The following is a 22,175-nucleotide window of genomic DNA, read 5'->3' on the forward strand; positions in this document are numbered from 1 at the left end:
GACTATATCTTATAATTGATCATATGTTAATAAAACAAAAAATGTGTAGCTGCCCGATTGGTTTACTGGATTGTGAGCCCAAAATATAGCAGTGTTTAGCATGCAGGATTACAGTAAAAAAACACAGTATAAAGATAAAGATGGACAGCTCTTGATACACCATTAACCCCTTCATGACCCAGCCTATTTTGACCTTAATGACCTGGCCATTTTTTGCAATTCTGACCAGTGTCCCTTTATGAGGTAATAAGTCAGGAACGCTTTAACGCATCCTAGCGATTCTGAGATTGTTTTTTCGTGACATATTGGGCTTCATGTTAGTGGTAAATTTAGGTCGATAATTTTTGCGTTTATTTGTGAAAAAAACAGAATTTTGAAAATTTCGCAATTTTCAAATTTTGAATTTTTATTCTGTTAAACCAGAGTTATCGAACACAAAATAGTTAATAAATAACATTTACCACATGTCTACTTTACATCAGCACAATTTTGGAAACAAATTTTTTTTTGTTAGGAAGTTATAAGGGTTAAAAGTTGACCAGCGATTTCTCATTTTTACAACAAAATTTACAAAACTATTTTTTTTAGGGACCACCTCACATTTGAAGTCACTTTGAGGGGTCTATATGGCAGAAAATACCCAAAAGTGACACCATTCTAAAAACTGCACCTCACAAGCTACTCAAAAATACATTCAAGAAGATTATTAACCTTTCTGTTAGTTAACAGGAACTAAAGCAACGTGGAGGAAAAAAATGGACATTTTAATTTTTCCATCATAAATTTTCTTTTAGCATCAATTTTATCTTTCACATGAGTAACAGGATAAAATAGATCCTAAATTTTGTTGGGCAATTTCTCCTGAGTACACCGATACCTCATATGTGGTTATAAAACCACTATTTGGGCGCACGGCAGGGCTCAGAAGGCAAGGAGCGCCATTTGACTTTTTGAATCGAAAATATGCTTGAATATTCAGCGGTTGCCATGTCGCGTTTGGAGAGCCACTGTGTACCTAAACATTGGAGCTCCCCGACAAGTGACCCCATTTTGGAAACTAGACCCCCCCAAGAAACTTATCTAGGTGCATAGTGAGCACTTTGTACCCCCAGGTGCTTCACAAATTGATCCGTAAAAAAAAGTACATTTTTTTTCACATTTTATTTAGCCTCAGTTTTTTCATTTTCACATGGGCAACAGGATAAAATGGATCCTAAAATTTGTTGGGCAATTTCTCCTGAGCACACCAATAACTCATATGTGGTCATAAACCACTGTTTGGGCGCACGGCAGGGCCCGAAAGGGAGGGAGCGCCATTTGACTTTTTGATTGGAAAATTAGCTCCAATCGTAAGCGGACACCATGTCGTGTTTGGAGAGCCCCTGTGTGCCTAAACTTTGGAGCTCCCCCACAAGTGACCCCATTTTAGAAACTAGACCCCCAAGGAGCTTATCTAGATGTGTGGTGAGCACTTGAACCCCCAAGTGCTTCACAGAAGTTTATAAAGCAGAGCCGTGAAAATAAAAAAAAAAATTTTTTCCTCAAAAAATGATTTTTAGCTCACTATTTTTTATTTTCACAAGGGTAACAGGATAAATTTGGACCCGAAAAGTTGTTGTCCAGTTTGTCCTGAGTACGCTGGTATCCCATATATGGGGGGGACCACTGTTTGGGCATACGTTGGGGCTCGGAAGGAAAGTAGTGATGTTTTGAAATGCCGACTTGATGGAATGGTCTGCGGGTGTCATGTTGTTTGCAGAGCCCCTGATGTACCTAAACAGTGGAAACCCCCCACAAGTGACCCCATTTTGGAAACTAGACCACCCAAGGAACGTTTTTTTTCCACAAAAATAATTATTTAGCCCCCAATTTTTTTATTTTCCAAGGGTACCAGGAGAAATTAGACCTCTAAAGTTGTTGTGCAATTTTTCCTGAGTACGCTGATACCCCATATGTGGGGGTAATCCACTGTTTGGGCGCACATCGGGGCTCGAATTGGAGGGAGCACTGTTTAACTTTTTGAACGCAAAATTGGCTGGGATCAATGGTGGCGCCATGTCGCGTTTGGAGACCCCCTAATGTGCCTAAACAGTGGAAACCCCTCAATTCTATCTCCAACCCTAACCTCAACACACCCCTAACCCTAATCCCAACCCTAATCATAACCCTAACCACAAGCCTAACCGTAATCACAACCCCAACCGTAATCACAACCCCAACCCACCCCTAATCCCAATCCTAATTACAACCCTAATCCCAACCCTAATTTCAGCCCTAATCCCAACCCTAATTTCAGCCCTAATCCCAACCCTAATTTCAGCCCTAATCCCAACCCTAATTTCAGCCCTAATCCCAACCCTAATTTCAGCCCTAATCCCAACCCTAATTTCAGCCCTAATCCCAACCCTAATTTCAGCCCTAACCCTAATTTCAGCCCTAACCCTAATTTCAGCCCTAACCCTAATTTCAGCCCTAACCCTAATTTCAGCCCTAACCCTAATTTCAGCCCTAACCCTAATTTCAGCCCTAACCCTAATTTCAGCCCTAACCCTAATTTCAGCCCTAACCCTGATTTCAGCCCTAACCCTGATTTCAGCCCTAACCCTGATTTCAGCCCTAACCCTGATTTCAGCCCTAACCCTGATTTCAGCCCTAACCCTAATTTCAGCCCTAACCCTAATTTCAGCCCTAACCCTAATTTCAGCCCTAACCCTAATTTCAGCCCTAACCCTAATTTCAGCCCTAACCCTAATTTCAGCCCTAACCCTAATTTCAGCCCTAACCCTAATTTCAGCCCTAACCCTAATTTCAGCCCTAACCCTAATTTCAGCCCTAACCCTAATTTCAGCCCTAACCCTAATTTCAGCCCTAACCCTAATTTCAGCCCTAACCCTAATTTCAGCCCTAACCCTAATTTCAGCCCTAACCCTAATTTCAGCCCTAACCCTAATTTCAGCCCTAACCCTAATTTCAGCCCTAACCCTAATTTCAGCCCTAACCCTAATTTCAGCCCTAACCCTAATTTCAGCCCTAACCCTAATTTCAGCCCTAACCCTAATTTCAGCCCTAACCCTAATTTCAGCCCTAACCCTAATTTCAGCCCTAACCCTAATTTCAGCCCTAACCCTAATTTCAGCCCTAACCCTAATTTCAGCCCTAACCCTAATTTCAGCCCTAACCCTAATTTCAGCCCTAACCCTAATTTCAGCCCTAACCCTAATTTCAGCCCTAACCCTAATTTCAGCCCTAACCCTAATTTCAGCCCTAACCCTAATTTCAGCCCTAACCCTAATTTCAGCCCTAACCCTAATTTCAGCCCTAACCCTAATTTCAGCCCTAACCCTAATTTCAGCCCTAACCCTAATTTCAGCCCTAACCCTAATTTCAGCCCTAACCCTAATTTCAGCCCTAACCCTAATTTCAGCCCTAACCCTAATTTCAGCCCTAACCCTAATTTCAGCCCTAACCCTAATTTCAGCCCTAACCCTAATTTCAGCCCTAACCCTAATTTCAGCCCTAACCCTAATTTCAGCCCTAACCCTAATTTCAGCCCTAACCCTAATTTCAGCCCTAACCCTAATTTCAGCCCTAACCCTAATTTCAGCCCTAACCCTAATTTCAGCCCTAACCCTAATTTCAGCCCTAACCCTAATTTCAGCCCTAACCCTAATTTCAGCCCTAACCCTAATTTCAGCCCTAACCCTAATTTCAGCCCTAACCCTAATTTCAGCCCTAACCCTAATTTCAGCCCTAACCCTAATTTCAGCCCTAACCCTAATTTCAGCCCTAACCCTAATTTCAGCCCTAACCCTAATTTCAGCCCTAACCCTAATTTCAGCCCTAACCCTAATTTCAGCCCTAACCCTAATTTCAGCCCTAACCCTAATTTCAGCCCTAACCCTAATTTCAGCCCTAACCCTAATTTCAGCCCTAACCCTAATTTCAGCCCTAACCCTAATTTCAGCCCTAACCCTAATTTCAGCCCTAACCCTAATTTCAGCCCTAACCCTAATTTCAGCCCTAACCCTAATTTCAGCCCTAACCCTAATTTCAGCCCTAACCCTAATTTCAGCCCTAACCCTAATTTCAGCCCTAACCCTAATTTCAGCCCTAACCCTAATTTCAGCCCTAACCCTAATTTCAGCCCTAACCCTAATTTCAGCCCTAACCCTAATTTCAGCCCTAACCCTAATTTCAGCCCTAACCCTAATTTCAGCCCTAACCCTAATTTCAGCCCTAACCCTAATTTCAGCCCTAACCCTAATTTCAGCCCTAACCCTAATTTCAGCCCTAACCCTAATTTCAGCCCTAACCCTAATTTCAGCCCTAACCCTAATTTCAGCCCTAACCCTAATTTCAGCCCTAACCCTAATTTCAGCCCTAACCCTAATTTCAGCCCTAACCCTAATTTCAGCCCTAACCCTAATTTCAGCCCTAACCCTAATTTCAGCCCTAACCCTAATTTCAGCCCTAACCCTAATTTCAGCCCTAACCCTAATTTCAGCCCTAACCCTAATTTCAGCCCTAACCCTAATTTCAGCCCTAACCCTAATTTCAGCCCTAACCCTAATTTCAGCCCTAACCCTAATTTCAGCCCTAACCCTAATTTCAGCCCTAACCCTAATTTCAGCCCTAACCCTAATTTCAGCCCTAACCCTAATTTCAGCCCTAACCCTAATTTCAGCCCTAACCCTAATTTCAGCCCTAACCCTAATTTCAGCCCTAACCCTAATTTCAGCCCTAACCCTAATTTCAGCCCTAACCCTAATTTCAGCCCTAACCCTAATTTCAGCCCTAACCCTAATTTCAGCCCTAACCCTAATTTCAGCCCTAACCCTAATTTCAGCCCTAACCCTAATTTCAGCCCTAACCCTAATTTCAGCCCTAACCCTAATTTCAGCCCTAACCCTAATTTCAGCCCTAACCCTAATTTCAGCCCTAACCCTAATTTCAGCCCTAACCCTAATTTCAGCCCTAACCCTAATTTCAGCCCTAACCCTAATTTCAGCCCTAACCCTAATTTCAGCCCTAACCCTAATTTCAGCCCTAACCCTAATTTCAGCCCTAACCCTAATTTCAGCCCTAACCCTAATTTCAGCCCTAACCCTAATTTCAGCCCTAACCCTAATTTCAGCCCTAACCCTAATTTCAGCCCTAACCCTAATTTCAGCCCTAACCCTAATTTCAGCCCTAACCCTAATTTCAGCCCTAACCCTAATTTCAGCCCTAACCCTAATTTCAGCCCTAACCCTAATTTCAGCCCTAACCCTAATTTCAGCCCTAACCCTAATTTCAGCCCTAACCCTAATTTCAGCCCTAACCCTAATTTCAGCCCTAACCCTAATTTCAGCCCTAACCCTAATTTCAGCCCTAACCCTAATTTCAGCCCTAACCCTAATTTCAGCCCTAACCCTAATTTCAGCCCTAACCCTAATTTCAGCCCTAACCCTAATTTCAGCCCTAACCCTAATTTCAGCCCTAACCCTAATTTCAGCCCTAACCCTAATTTCAGCCCTAACCCTAATTTCAGCCCTAACCCTAATTTCAGCCCTAACCCTAATTTCAGCCCTAACCCTAATTTCAGCCCTAACCCTAATTTCAGCCCTAACCCTAATTTCAGCCCTAACCCTAATTTCAGCCCTAACCCTAATTTCAGCCCTAACCCTAATTTCAGCCCTAACCCTAATTTCAGCCCTAACCCTAATTTCAGCCCTAACCCTAATTTCAGCCCTAACCCTAATTTCAGCCCTAACCCTAATTTCAGCCCTAACCCTAATTTCAGCCCTAACCCTAATTTCAGCCCTAACCCTAATTTCAGCCCTAACCCTAATTTCAGCCCTAACCCTAATTTCAGCCCTAACCCTAATTTCAGCCCTAACCCTAATTTCAGCCCTAACCCTAATTTCAGCCCTAACCCTAATTTCTGCCCTAACCCTAATTTCTGCCCTAACCCTAATTTCTGCCCTAACCCTAATTTCTGCCCTAACCCTAATTTCTGCCCTAACCCTAATTTCTGCCCTAACCCTAATTTCTGCCCTAACCCTAATTTCTGCCCTAACCCTAATTTCTGCCCTAACCCTAATTTCTGCCCTAACCCTAATTTCTGCCCTAACCCTAATTTCTGCCCTAACCCTAATTTCTGCCCTAACCCTAATTTCTGCCCTAACCCTAATTTCTGCCCTAACCCTAATTTCTGCCCTAACCCTAATTTCTGCCCTAACCCTAATTACAGCCCTAATTCTAACCCTAGCCCTAACCCTGATGGAAAAGTAAAAATATTTTCTTTATTTTATTATACGTCCCTACCTATGGGGGTGATAAGGGGGGCGGTGATTTACTTTTTTATTTATTTTGATCACTGTGACAGTGATCAAAATAAATGAATGAATCTGCAGCATGCGCCCGCCATTTTCCAAGATGGCGACCATGATCCGGGACGGTGGGACACCGGGACGGCCATAGGGAGTTAGGAGGCCTCGTGGCACATGCGCCCGCCATTTTCCAAGATGGCGGCGACCATGATTCGGGACGGTGGGACACCGGGACGGCCATAGGGATTTAGGAGGCCTCGTGGATGGTGAGAGGGGATGATCGGAGGGAAGGTGGGGGGGGGGGGGGGGCAGATTTTGACAGCGGCTACCGATCGGCGCCGTCAGATGGTGGCGGGTCAGTTGGGGGGGGGGGGGGGGGTCGGTTCAGTGTCTCCAGCCATGCCCGATGCTATTTCAGCATCAGCCGTGACTTGATTTGTAATATTTCATCAAATTTCATTGATGAAATATTACAATCGCTCTGATTGGCAGTTTCACTTTTAACAGCCAATCAGAGCGATTGTAGGCACATGGGGGCTAAGCCACGCCCCCTAGGAATAACTCTAAGGTGTCCTCTGTGTGCGAGCGGGTCGGGTGACCTTTTAGTGACCCCGGTCACCCGACCCGCAGGGGTGCTTTAAATTCATGAAGCCACATAGGCGTCATGGGTCGCTTTGACATGACTTTTCATGACGCCTATGTGGCGTCAAAGGTCGTGAAGGGGTTAACAAGAGTGGGGGTGGATACAGCTCGCCTCCTCTGTTCCCAGGGACCTTTGTATAGATGACAGAACTCCATAGTCTATAGTGTGAACATGTGCATAGACTTCTTTGAGTGCTCTGTTTGTGACTGCTGTAAACCATATCTGTTTATCAGTTGAACTAAGCAGAAGCTCAGACTTGATGGGTTCTGCCATAATCATGTCTAGAAGATTAAGGGTGTGTGCACACGCTGCGGATTGATCCGCGTGGATTTTGCAAAATCCGCAGGTCAAAAGACCTGCGGTCTATCTGCGGATTAGCCTGCGGTTTTGCCCTGCGGTTTATCACCTCTACAATGGAGGAGATGGTTAACCGCAGCGGAATCCGCAGAAAGAATTGACATGTCAATTCTTTCTGCGGATTAGAAACCGCAGCAAATCCGCGCTGGAAAAGTCCGCACCGTGGTTTCCATTTCCCATAGGATATTATGGTACTGTACACCACAGCAGAAACTGCTGCGGATCCGCAGGACCAAAACCGCTGCGGATCCACAGCAGAATCAGCAGCGTGTGCACACACCCTAAGGCTGTGGTCACACAATCAGTAATTGGTCAGTGTTTCACATCAGTATGTGTAAGCCAAAATCAGGAGTGGGTGAAAAATGCAGAAGTGGTGACGTGTTTCTATTATGCTTTCCCCACTGATTGTTCTTCTCCTGGTTTTGGCTTACAGATACTGATGTAAAATACTGAAGGAGTGAACATGGCCTAAATAAAGAACTGTATGATAAAAAAAAAATTGAAAGAAGCAAACATATTAGTATCATATCATATTTGTAAAAAAAAAAAAAAAAAAAAAGTGATTACAATCACTGTCACTTTTTTCTGCTCTTTTAGCCTTCTCATTCCCCTTTAAGAGCCATTCCAATTTTTATTTCTTTGACATGGCTGTATAAGGGCTTGCTTATTGAGACAAATTAGTTTTTCACTGACACCATTCTTTTACTCTATGATGTACTGAAAACCGGTGAAAAAAATTCCAATTAGGTTGAAATGGTGAAAAATATGCTATTTTGCCATTGAATGACCCAGCAATATAATTCTCCAGGTCAGTACGGTTACACACACTAAAATATAAAAAATTAACTTGAGGCTTGTAACTTTATATTTTTCTGTTGATGGATGTGTTTGAGGGCATGGTTTTTGCCTGCTGAGCTGCTTTTTGTTACATTTTGAGGTACATACACTATTTTGATTTTTTTTATTGTATTTATTTGGAGAATATGGCAACTGAAAAATAAATAACAATTCGGACATTTTTTTTTCTCCCAGTATTTAGGATGATTTCACTTCACATATCCGGTAATCATCTGTTTGATATGAGTCCTGTAATCAGTGAAACTGCCTCAGTTTCAACCTGATGAAAACCTGGATCTGTTTCAAATTGACAAATATGTTAACTCAGCCTTAACACACAGTTTAAATAATTTTATATTTTGATAGACCAGACTTTTTAGATTTTTTTTATTTACAAACGGAGAAGGTGAGGGTAATTTCAACATGTAAACAGCATATATAATTGTATTTGTCCCCTTTACTCCCAAGGGTGGTTTGCACGTTAACTCCCGGGCCAATTTTTACAATTCTGACCACTGTCCCTTTATGAGGTAATAACTCTTGAATGCTTCCATGGATCCCGGTGATTTTGACATTGTTTTCTCGTGACATATTGTACTTCATGTTAGTGGTAAAATTGAATTCATATAACTTGGGTTTATTTCTGGAAAAAAAAACAAAAAAACGGAAGTTTGGTGAAAATTTTGAAAATTTCGCAATTTTCCAACTTGATTTTTTTATGCTCTTAAATCACAGAGATATGGCACTCAAACTTAATAAGTAACATTTGCCACATGTTTACTTTACATCAGCACAATTTGGGAACCAAAATTTTTTTTGTTAGGAAGTTATAAGGGTTAAAAGTTGACCAGCGATTTCTCATTTTTACACCATTTTATTTTTAGGGACCACATCACATTTAAAGTCACTTTGAGGGGTCTGTATGATAGAAAATACCCAAAAGTGACAGCATTCTAAAAACTGCACACCTCAAGGTGCTCAAAACCACATTCAAGAAGTTTATTAACCCGTCAGGTGCTTAACAGGAATTTTTTGAATGTTTAAAAAAGCGAACTTTTTTGCACAAAAAATTTACTCCAGGTTCAATTTTTTTATTTACCAAGGGTAACAGGAGAAATTAGACTGCAAAAGATATTGTACAATTTGTCCTGAGTACGCTGATACCTAATATGTGGGAGGGGAACCACTGTTTGTTTCGGCGCACGGCAGAGCTTAGAAGGGAAGGAGCGCCGTTTGACTTTTTCACTGCAAAATTGGCTGGAATTCAGATCGGATGCTATGTCACATTTGGAGAGCTCCTAATGTGCCTAAACAGTGGAAACCCCCCACAAATGACCCCATTTTGGAAACTAGACCCCCCCAAGGAACTTAACTAGATATGTGGTGAGCACTTTGAACCCCCAAGGGCTTCATAGAAGTTTATAACGTACAGCCGTACAATTAAAAAAATCATATTTTTTTCCACAAAAATGATTTTGTTTCACCCCCAATTTTTATTTTCCCAAGGGTAACATGACCCCAAAATTTACTGTGCAATTTGTCCTGAGTACGCTGATACCCCACATGTGGGGGTAAACCACTATTTGGGCGCATGGCAGAGCTCGGAAGGGAAGCAGCGCCATTTGACTTTTTTGGCTGGAATTGAGATCGGACGCCATGTCGCGTTTGGAAAGCCCCTGATGTACCTAAACAGTGGAAACCCCCCAATTCTAACTCCAACCCTAACCCCCCAACACACCTCTAACCCTAATCTCAGCCCTAGCCCTAACCCTAATGGGAAAATGGAAATAAATACATTTTTGTTTTATTATTTTTCCATAGCTATGGGGGTGATAACGGGGGGGGGGTTTGATTTACTGTTTATAGCGGGTTTTTATTTTTGGCAGCTGTCACACACTAAAAGACGCTTTCTATTGTAAAAATAGTTTTTGCATCACCACATATTGAGAGCTATAATTTTTCCGTATTTTGACCCACAGAGTCATATGAGGTCTTATTTTTTGCGGGACGAGTTGACGTTTTAATTGGTACCATTTTCGGGCACGTGACATTTTTTGTCGCTTTTTATTCCGATTTTTGGGAAGCAAAATGAACAAAAACCAGCATTTCATGAATTTCTTTTGGCGGGTGCGTTTACACCGTTCCGCGTCCGGTAAAATTGATAAGTGGCTTTATTTTTCGGGTCAGTACGATTACAGCGATACCTCATTTATGTCTTTTTTTTATGTTTTGGCGCTTTTATGCAATGAAAACAATTTTATATAAAAAATAATTATTTTTGCATTGCTTTATTCTGCGAGCTATAACTTTTTTATTTTTTCGCTGATGATGCTGTATGGCGGCTCGTTTTTTGCGGGACAAGATGACGTTTTCAGCGGTACCATGGTTATTTATATGCGTCTTTTTGATCGCGCGTTATTGCACTCTTTGTTTGGCGGTATGATGATAAAGCATTATTTTTTGCTTTGTTTTTTTTTTTTTTATTTTTTAAGGGGTTCAATAAAGGGGTTAACTAGTGGGACAGTGTTATAGGGCGGGTTGTTACGCACGCGGCGATACCAAATATGTGTACTTTTATTGTTTTTTTTATTTTCTAAAATTTATTAGGTAATTTTTTTTTTTTTTTTAATTTAGCGATTTTTTTTTTTTTTATAAATTATTTTTACACTATTACATTGTCTCGGGGGGGGGACATTATTGTAATATGTCAGATCACTGATCTGACACCTTGCACAGCAGTGTGTCAGATCGGCGATCTGCAGGCACTGCTGGAGGCTTTCCTATGCCTGCGCTCTGCAGGCACTGAGAAAGACGACTCCCTGCAGGCCCCCCGAAGTTCCCCGCCCCCATATTGGATCTAGGGACCTGCAGAGAAGGAGGCCCCCGCTGCAGCGCTGCACATCGCGCTGCTGCGGGGGTCTCGGAAGCACGGAGGGAGCCCCCTCCCTGCCGATGCTTCCCTGATCCTCCGGTACACTGCGATTAGGTTTGATCGCAGTGTGCCAGGGGTTAATGTGTCGGGGGCCCGTGACCGCCCCTGACACACAGTGCCGGGTGTCAGCTGTGATAATCAGCTGACACCTGGCCGCGATCAGCGGCGCTCCCCACGGGGGGGTGCCGCTGATTTCTATGACGTACTATTCCGTCCTTGGGACTTAGGTCCCAGGTCACATGGACGGAATAGTATGTCTAAAGTAGGAAAGGGGTTATAATTTTTTTTAAACTTAATTTAGAACTATTTTAAATGTTACATTTTTTAGTCCCACTTAAAAACATGTGATTGCTTATAGTGTACACTACAATTGTACCAAGTTGGCCGCAATGGAGGCATTCAGCTCACCGCCATTATCAGCTTCCCATGAACATTGATTGCTCCATTCAAATGCTGCTGTCTGTGATTGGCACCTGCATATGAATAAACAGCAGATCTGGTCTTTGCTTTTACACAAAGATGCCAGCTATTTAACGCGGCATCTGCTGGGTGTGGAATTGGCTCTTCTCCTGAACTCTTCATACCAACGTCGTTGTACCGCTGACGAAAGTATATCATACGTTGTTAATGGATTAAAGAAGCCCTCTAGCTATCTTATTTTTTCATAATGAAAGAAGAAGCGATCCAGCTGAGTGCTCTGGTGATTTATTGAATGCTGTTCAAACAACAGAACGTTGTTTACGCGTTTCTGGCTAGACGCCCTTAATCATAACCAGAAACGCGTAAACAACGTTCTGTTGTTTGAACAGCATTCAATAAATCACCAGAGCACTCAGCTGGATCGCTTCTTCTTTCATTATTGCTGTGCGGCCAGGGCAGGGCCGGATCCGAGTCTGAGGTGCGGTGAGGTCAGACGTGGGTGAGCTGGACTTCTATACTTATTTTTTCATCACTGCACCTCTCTCAGGATTCTCACACTCTGAACTTTTTATGTATTGTATAGTTAGATTCCAGTAGAATTTAAGGTTTCCTCTGTGCCCTATTAATCCCTTGATGCATCAGTGCAGCATGAGCAGCTAGAGCCAGTAGGCTAGCTTATTGAAACTGTCCAGGAGCTGTCATATTATCAACAGCAACTATGACATGAGTTTGTTTCCCTACGTAGAGAACTTTTGTGGCAGAGTCCATGCAATTTCATCACAATGTAGCTTATGGTGACCTTTTAAGAGATTATAATATAAGGCATGTAATACCCAGGTGATCACCATGAGCAGCACGCATGGCCAAATTGAAGAGGAAAAAAGCATGAATTTTCAGCTACAAAAGAACTGGATGTATTTCATATATTTGGACTTCAATTACAGAAAAAAAATTCTGGATTACTTTACTCAGTGTTGCTTAGACTGTTAATATTTATTTTCATTTAAAATAAATATTTTTGTTTTTTCAGAATGCTGCCTTTCTTTATGGCCTTGGATTGGTCTACTTCCATTACAATGCATTTCACTGGTAGGTATTCTAACTTTAATGTTTTATAATTTACTGATGTTGTGAGCCCTAAAATACTTCGGTGTATCTAGTGGTAATTTATCATAGTCTCTCTGAACTTGACTCTGAATGGCAGATACCTAGGTAAACTGCACCTTTGAAGGTACTCTCCAGTCCAAATCAACATTTTTGACTCTAGGATCGGTGCAGAGGTCTGGTCCCCTGTCTGCCACAGTCTAATAGTCTGACACAAGCCTACACTGCCCTCTATAAGGAACAGCTCAGACTATGCCAAATGGGGGGCATTTCTCAAGCTTTTCAGGACATTCCACAAGACTTCTGTGATCTTTTTGGGAAGAAACAAATGAAGGACAAGAGCCTTGCAACTTTAGCAAGCACTTTCTAGCAAAATAAATAATAAATGTAGCTGTTTGCGTTGTAGTGACTGCATTGCTGTAGAAAACAGAACCACACTCTGTGCGGGTTACACTATGCGAAACTACTAATAAACTGAACATTATATGAATTTTGCTCTGCATTACTGCTATATAGATTATAGTATTTGAGGAGCTTAGCGCATATTTTGAGTAAATTGTGTGCGTCAATTTCTAAATGGAAACCTACAATATGAGACCTATTTATAAATTTAATTGGCAAGTAGGATCCAGCTCTAATTTATAGCAGTCTGGGACTCCTTAGTAGAGATAAGCGAATTTGTTCGGATTCGGTTCTGAATACAATCTGTATTGAATATTACTTTTGCAATATTCGTCGAACACAGCCGAACGTCATTAGTCAATGGGAATAGAAATTACCGAATATGTTCAAACCGATCATTAAACATAAATTGGGTATGAATAGTGTTCAGATATGGCTCCAATATGTCAAAACCAGATTCGGGGACAAAAACGGAACAAATTAGCTCATCTCTACTCATTAGAGGAGCCAACATTTTTTCTCTTCAATTGGAACTGGATCTTACAAGAATTTAGAGGGCTATTCTAATTCCCCACTCTTTCCTGTGCTGGTGATGCTTCACTTGTCTTGATATTCTGGAATTCCTTATTGGCTAGAAAAATTATTTTGGGATGAAATCTACCTACTTTATCGAATAAAAAATGATATTTCTAAAAGCTATCAACAGAGACTTGTACCCTTATAATGACCTTTTTAGTTTTCCACTGGCTACTCAGGATTCAATTTTTTTTGTCTACTAGCTAACACTATTAAATATATATATATATATATATATATATATAAATATTCCTTCACTTCTGTGTAATTTTCTTATACGTTTCAATGATCATGGTCTATAAAATATTCTCAATGTTTCATTGTGTTATTTTAGGGCAATTAGAGCATTTCAGGAAGTGCTTTATGTCGATCCCGGCTTTTGTCGCGCCAAGGAAATCCATTTACGACTTGGACTTATGTTCAAAGTGAATACGGACTATGAGTCAAGTTTAAAGGTAATTATTTTATTTTGGGGAGCTGTTCACGCTTCTTGAATCCCCCAGCAGTTGAGACTTTGTATGGTTAGATGTTGCTTGTATTAGACAGTGTTTGTGCTCTACATGCACAGATTGCAGATTTGGTCAGTATTTTAAAGGAACCAGTCATGTTCCCAAATGTTATTACCCTGCACGTACGGCATAAGGCTGATCTACAGATTACAAGACTGTCTGGCCACTTTACTTAAATTGCAGATGCTGTTAGAAAACGAACTTTATTCCATCCAGGACTGACCGCCTTTCAGTCACTGAGGTGTGCAAAGAGCAGCTACACCCGTTGCTCTCTGCATAGTCAGCGGCGGCTGTAAGCATGCTAACATACTTTAACTGGCTGCTTTGCACATATGCATTACAGAGCGAGCTGTCAAAGTGCCGTGCTTACAACCGCCACTTAATATGTACACCAAGCGTTGACTTGCATCTGGTTCGGACACGCCTATGGCACAATGCCGCCATCTCTTGGGGTGGAATGAAGTTTATTTTCTCCCCTTAGCCACAATTTCAGTATGGCGCCAACAAAGTTGGAATACTATTTATTTGCAACCTAACCCCATGTCTGCAGATTAATAGCGTTTGGAGACATGACAGGTTCCCTTTAACCCCTTACTAACATCAGATGTAGTATTACGCCGATGGCAGTATCCCCCGCTTTGATGAGGGCTCCGGCGGTGAGCCCACCTCAACCCTGGGACATGTCAGCTGTTTTAAACAGCCGACATGTGCCCACAATAGCCATGGGAGGTATTGCGATCCATCCATGGCTATTAACCCCTTCATAACCAAGCCTATTTTGACCTTAATCACCTGGCCATTTTTTGCATTTCTAACCAGTGTCCCTTTATGAGGTAATAACTCGGGAACGCTTCAACGGATCCTAGCTATTCTGAGAATGTTTTTTCGTGACATATTGGGCTTCATGTTAGTGGTACATTTAGGTCTACATTTTTTGCGTTTATTTGTGAAAAAAATGGAAATTTGGCGAAAATTTTGACAATCACGCAATTTTCAAATTTTGAATTTTTATTCTGTTAAACCAGAGAGTTATGTGACACAAAATAGTTAATAAATAACTTTTTACCCTTCTGGAAGTGCATTGAGCAGCAGGGTGGCGTGCTGGTAAAAGGGAAAAAAAATATTTTAAATCTTCTGCCTGAGCGAGTGTGAATGACCTGAGCGTGACCTGAGCGTAAGTGCGAACTGTGGTAAGTGTGTGACTTGTGATTCAGGGACTTTGGATTCAGGGAGTTTCCAAGGGAGGTATTACTGAATTGCTGTTATAATTTATTAATACTTTTTATTTATTTTTGCTTATCTTTTCTGTCTGGTGCAATCCCCATTAGGATGTGCTCCACTATTGCCAATGCCATCCAGTGCACGTCTTGCCGTATGTATGAAATCCTTGAACAGCCGGTTGAGGGTGCATACTGCTGTGCGAGATGTGAGCACGTTGTGCATTTGGAAGCCCAGATACTGGATCTAAATGTGCAGCTGGCAACACTGAGATCCATAGACAATATGGAAAGGAGTCTTCCACTCACCGAGCAGACGCTCAATGAGATAGATGAGGGAGGGGGGGGTGCTAGGTTGGAGCTGCAGGACAATAAAGCAGCTAAGCTGGGTGACAGTTAGAAGGCGGGGTAGAGGGAAGAGCACCAGGGAGGCTAGTCCTGATTTGGCACACCCCAAAAAGTTTGCTAAGTTGGCAGATGAGGGGAGTGTTTGTGCAGCAAGGCATGTCCTCTGAAAGCCAGAGGAGTGTTTGCTCCAGTAAGGGGGGAAATAGGAGAGCAGGGCAGGCCAGACAGGTTCTGGTAGTGGGAGACTCAATTATTAGGGGAACAGATAGTGCAATCTGTCACACGGACAGGGATCGTCGAACGGTGTGCTGCCTACCTGGCGCTCGAGTCCGACACATCGCTGATCGGGTTGACAGATTACTGGGAGGGGCTGGTGAGGACCCAGCGGTCATGGTGCACATCGGCACAAATGACAAAGTTAGAGGTAGGTGGAAGGTCCTTAAAGATGATTTCAGGGAATTAGGCTGCAAACTTAAAGCAAGGACCTCCAAGGTGGTATTTTCGGAAATACTTCCTGAACCAAGTGCCACCCCAGAGAGGCAACGGGAGGTTAATAAGTGGCTCAGGAATTTGTGTAGAAAGTAGGGGTTTGGGTTCCTGTAGAACAGGGCCGACTTCTCAGTTGGCTACAGGTTCTATGCTAGGGACGGGCTGCACCTCATTGGGGAGGGTGCAGCTGTGCTGGGGGAGAAAATGGCTAGAAGGTTGGAGGAGTGTTTAAACTAGGGATGGGGGGGAGGGTATTCCTTTTATAGGAGGGGAAGACAGTGCAGATAGAGACCTGGGCACAAATAATGAGATTGGGGGTGGCATGGGGGGTGGGGTTATAACAGTTAATTATTTAATAAAGAATAGAGGTACAGAGATGTATACATGTATACTAATGCCAGAAGCCTTGCCAACAAAATGGAGGAATTGGAGTTAATGTTGTTGGAGCATAATTATGACATGGTGGGGATATCTGAGACATGGCTGGACGAGAGCCATGACTGGGCGGTTAATTTACAGGGCTATAGTCTGTTCAGAAATGACCGTACAAATAAGCGAGGGGGAGGCATGTGTTTATATGTAAAACCATCCTTAAAACCCATCCTGCGTGGTAATATATATGAATCTAATGAAAATGTAGAGTCCCTGTGGGTGGAGATAAGGGGAGGGGGGAAAAATAATAAATTACTGATAGTGGTTTGTTATAAGTGTCCAAAAATAATGGAAGCAACAGAGAATATCCTCATCAAGCAAATAGATGAAGCTGTGACTCAAAGAGAAGTCATTATTATGGGGGGACTTCAACTACCCTGAAATACATTGGGGAACCGAAACCTGCAGTTTCAGCAAAGGTAATAGGTTTTTGACAACTATGAGAGACAATTACCTTTCACAACTGGTTCAGGACCCAACAAGAGGGGGGCACTGCTAGACCTAATATTAACCAACAGGCCAGACCGCATATCAAATATAAGGGTTGAGGGTCACTTGGGTAATAGTGATCACAAAATAATAAGTTATCAGGTGTCCTTTAATAAGATGTGTAGTAGAGGTATTACAAGGACACTAAACTTCAGGAAGGCAAATTTCCAATGGATGAGAGATGATTTTGGTGCAATTAACTGGGGCGATATTCTGAGACATAAAAATACACAAAGAAAATGGGAGATGTTTATTAGCATCCTGAATAGGACCCGTGCACAATATATACCGTATGGGAATAAACATGTTAGAAATAGGAGGAAACCACTATGGTTAAATAGAGCTGAAAGGGGAGCAATAAGTGGCAAAAATAAAGCATTTAGAGAATTAAAGCAAGTAGGTAGTGATGAGGCATTAAATACATACAGAAGATTAAATAAATTCTGTAAAAAGCAAATCAAGACAGCAAAGACTGAGACAGAGAGAGTCATTGCCAGAGAAAGTAAAAATCCCAAAATGTTCAACTACATAAATGATAGTGTTGGCCCCCTTAAAAATAGTCTGGGTGAAATGGTGGATGAGGATGAGGAAAAAGCCAATATGCTAAATGACTTTTTTTCAACATTATTTACACAAGAAAATCCCATGACGGATAACACGACCAGTGATAAAAATTCTCCATTAAATGTCACCTGCTTAACCCAGCAGGAAGTACGGCGGCGTCTAAAAATCACTAAAATTGACAAATCCGCGGGCCCGGATGGGATACACCCCCGAGTACTGCAGGAATTAAGCACAGTCATAGACCATTATTTTTAATCTTTAAAGATTCCATAATAACAGGGTCTGTACCACAGGACTGGCGTATGGCAAATGTGGTGCCAATATTCAAAAAGGGGACAAAAACTGAACTTGGAAATTATAGGCCAGTTTAACCTCAACTGTGGGTAAAATCCTGGAGGATTTTCAAAGAGATACTATACTGGAGTATCTGAAGAAGAATAACCTCATGACCCAATATCAACATGGGTTTACAAGGGACTGTTCCTGTCAGACGAATCTGATAAGCTTTTATGAAGAGGTAAGTTCATGACTGGACCAAGGGAATGCAGTGGACGTGGACTTTTCAAAAGCTTTTGATATGGTGCCACACAAAAGGTTGATATATAAAATGAGAACAATGGGGATAGGGGAAAATATGTGTAGGTGGGTTAAGAGCTGGCTCAGGGATAGGAAACAAAGGGTGGTTATTAATGGAGCACACTCGGACTGGGTCACTGGTTAGCAATGGGGTACCACAGGGGTCAGTTTTGGGCCCGCTTCTTTTTGATATATTTATTAATGACCTTGTAGGGGGCATAGAGAGTAGAATTTTAATATTTGCAGATGACATTAAACTCTGCAGGGTAATCAATACAGAGGAGTACAATTTTATATTACAGGACGATTTATGTAAACTAGAAGCTTGGGCTGATAAATGGCGAATGAGCTTTAATGGGGATAAATGTAAGGTTATGCACTTGGGTAGAACGAACAAGATGTAAAATTATGTGCTTAATTGTAAAACACTTGGCAAAACTGACACTGAAAAAGTCCTGGGTGTATGGGTGGACGACAAACTCACATTTAGTGGCCAGTGTCAGGCAGCTGCTGCAAAGGCAAATAAAATATGGGATGCATTAAAAGAGGCATAGATGCTCATGAGGAGAACATAATTTTACCTCTATATAAGTCACTAGTGCGACCACACTTAGAATACTGTGTACAGTTCTGGTCTCCGGTGTATAAGAAAGACATAGCTGAACTGGAGCGGGTGCAGAGAAGAGCGACCAAGGTTATTGGGGAACTAGGGGGTCTGCAATACCAAGACATGGTTATTACACTTGGGGTTATTTAGTTTGGAGAATCGAAGGCTAAAGGGGGTTTTACACTAAGCAATATCGCTAGCAATATCGCTAAATCGTCACTGGTTTTGTGACGTTATAGCGATATTGCTAGCGATATCGCTATGTGTGATACTTACCAGCGACCGGCTCCCCCGCTGCTCATCGCTGATCGCGCGAGAATGTCCGGCTCCATTTCTCGTCGTCTGCTTCCTGCTGGGCTTCCTGCTGTGACGTCCAGCGACGCGTGGAGGCGGGCGGGAGAACGCAGGATCGCTGTGTGTGAATGGTAAGTATCATGCGCTGCGTCGCTGCTGCATCGCTGTGAGGTCTTTTTGTATGAAAGCTCACTAGCGATCATTTAGCGATGCACCAGCGATCCTGACCGGGTCGGATCGCTGGTTGGATCGCTGGTGCATCGCTAAATGTAAAAGGGCCTTTAGGGGTGATCTTATTACAATGTATAAATATATGCGGGGACAGTACAAAGACCTTTCTAATGATCTTTTTACTCTTAGACCTGTGACAAAGACAAGGGGTCATCCTCTACGTCTGGAGGAAAGAAGGTTTAAGCATACTCACAGACGCGGATTCTTTACTGTAAGAGCAGTGAGACTATGGAACTCTCTGCCATATGATGTTGTAATGAGTGATTCCCTACTAAAATTTAAGAAGGGACTGGATGCCTTTCTTGAAAAGTATAATATTACAGGGTATATACACTAGTTTTATTAATATTGCGTTGATCCAGGGAGCTAGTCTGATTGCCGTATGTGGAGTCGGGAAGGAATTTTTTTCCCCAATGTGAAGCTTACTGTTTGCCACATGGGGTTTTTTTTGCCTTCCTCTGGATCAACATGTTAGGGCAAGTTAGGATAGAGTATGGGTTGAACTAGATGGAATTAAAGTCTTCCTTCAACCTTAATAACTATGTTACTATGTTACTATTTCCCACATGTCTACTTTACATCAGCACAATTTTGGAAACAACATTTTTTTGTTGTTAGGAAGTTATAAGGGTTAAAAGATGAACAGCGATTTCTCATTTTTACAACAAATTTTACAAAACCAAATTTTTTAGGGACCACTTCACATTTGAAGTCACTTTGAGGGGTCTATATGGCAGAAAATACCCAAAGTTGACACCATTCTAAAAAACTGCACCCCTCAAGCTACTCAAAAATACATTCAAGAAGATTATTAACCCTCTTGGGGTCTTCACAGGAACTAAAGCAACGTGGAAGGAAAAAATGGACATTTTAATTTTTCCAACAAAATTTTTCTTTTAGCATCAATTTTTTCATTTTCACATGGGCAGCAGGATAAAATGGATCCTAAAATTTGTTGGGCGATTTCTCCTGAGTACACCGATACCTCATATGTGGTCATAAACCACTGTTTGGGCGCACAGCAGGTCTCAGAAGTGAAAGAGCACCATTTGACTTTTTGAATGGAAAATATGCTGGAATATTTAGCGGTTGACATGTCGCATTTGGAGAGTCCCTGTGCGCCTAAACATTTGAGCTCCCCCACAAGTGACCCCATTTTGGAAACTAGACCCTCCAAGGAACTTATTTAGATGCATAGTGAGCACTTTGAACCCCTAGGGTCTTCACAAATTGATCCGTAAAAAAAAAAATACTGTTTTTCACAAAAATTTTCTTTTAGCCTCAGTTTTTTTCATTTTTACATGGGCAACAGGATGCAGTGTGAGCACTTTGAACCCCCAGGTGCTTCACAAAAGTTTATAACACAGAGCCGTGAAAAAATATTTTTTTCCTCAAAAAATGATATTTTAGCCTGCTATTTTTTATTTTCACAATGGTAACAGGAGAAATTGGACCCCTGAAGTTGTTGTGCAGTTTGTCCTGAGTACACTGGTAACCCATATGTGGGGGGAACCACTGTTTGGGCACACGTCGGGGCTCAGAAGGGAAGTAGTGACATTTTGAAATGCCGACTTGATGGAATGGTCTGCGGGCATCATGTTACGTTTGCAGACCCCCCGATGTGCCTAAACAGTAGAAACCCCCAACAAGTGACCCATCTGAATGTGTGGTGAACACTTTGAACCCCCAAATGCTTCATAGAAGTTTATAACGCAGAGCCATGAAAATAAAAAAATCATTTTTTTTCGCAAAAATATTTTTTTTAGCCCCCAATTTTTTATTTTCCCAAGGGTAACGGGAGAAATTAGACTCCCAAAGTTGTTGTGAAATTTTTCCTGAGTACGCTGATATCCCATATGTGGGGGTAAACCACTGTTTGGGCACACATTGGGGCTCAGAATGGAGGGAGCACTGTTTGACTTTTTGAACGCAAAATTGGCTGGAATAAATGGTGGCACCATGTCGCGTTTGGAAACCCTGTGATGTGCCTAAACAGTGGAAACCCTTCAATTCTAACTCCAACCCTAACCCCAACACACCCCTAATCCCAACCCTAACCCCAACGCACTCCTAACCCTAATACCGACTCTAATCCTAATCCCAACCCACCTCTAATCTTAAGCCTAGTTTCAACCCTAATCCCAACCCTAATTCCGACCCTAACCCTAATTCCGGTTTCACATTAGCGTTTTTTAGCGCAGCGCATCGTGCGCGTCCATGCGCCCCTATGTTTAACATGGCGGGCGCATGGTCTAGCGTTTTGCACACGTTCGTATGCGTTTTCGTACGCATGCAGTTTTTTTGTAGTGTGCGCCTAGGCACGCCAGGCGCAACCTGTTGCTTTTTTGGGTCCGTCCAACTGTGTAAAAAAGCCTCATGCGCCCGCTTGCCCACGGTATGCCCAAAAATAACACATTACAGTCTATGGGAACGCATGCGTTTTAAGAGTTAACATGGCTAGAAACTGGTTAAAACTCATGCGCCTAAAAAAAGCAAACGCATGATGCATTTTTTGCATGCGTTTCTATTGCACACAAAGCGCAGTGCTAAAAAACGCTAATGTGAAAGTAGCCTAATTCCGACCCTAACCCTAGGGTACCGGGGGGGGGGGGGGGGGGGAGTTGATCGGACTGCAGAGAGGGGAGGGGGAGCAGATCGTGACGATCGCTGCCGTCAGTCCGTGGCAGGGTCCGATCGCCCCCGCCAGCCGGTGGGGGGGGGGGTTTGATCGCGGTCTCCAGCCATGTCCGATGCTACTGCGGCATCGTCCATGGCTGGATTGTAATATTTCATCAAATTTCATTGCTGAAATATTACTATTGCTGATTGGCTTTCAC

The 22,175-nt window shown here is 42.4% G+C and overlaps 1 protein-coding gene across 1 annotated transcript in view; it reads left to right on the top strand.

Annotated features, from left to right (window-relative positions):
* Positions 1–21,923, top strand: part of KDM6A (lysine demethylase 6A) — a 112,925-nt gene extending 91,002 nt beyond the window's left edge. The window contains exons 5-6 of the mRNA XM_073566066.1: positions 12,531–12,589; positions 13,917–21,923. Coding sequence (XP_073422167.1) covers positions 12,531–12,589; positions 13,917–14,076 — 219 coding nt within the window. The 3' untranslated portion in view covers positions 14,077–21,923. The remainder of the gene's footprint in view (positions 1–12,530; positions 12,590–13,916) is intronic.
* The last annotated feature ends 252 nt before the right edge of the window (positions 21,924–22,175 follow it).

The sequence above is a fragment of the Dendrobates tinctorius genome, unplaced genomic scaffold, assembly GCF_039654945.1.
Source record: "Dendrobates tinctorius isolate UK_male_01 unplaced genomic scaffold, ASM3965494v1 ptg000016l, whole genome shotgun sequence".
NCBI classification, from domain to species: Eukaryota; Metazoa; Chordata; class Amphibia; order Anura; family Dendrobatidae; genus Dendrobates; species Dendrobates tinctorius.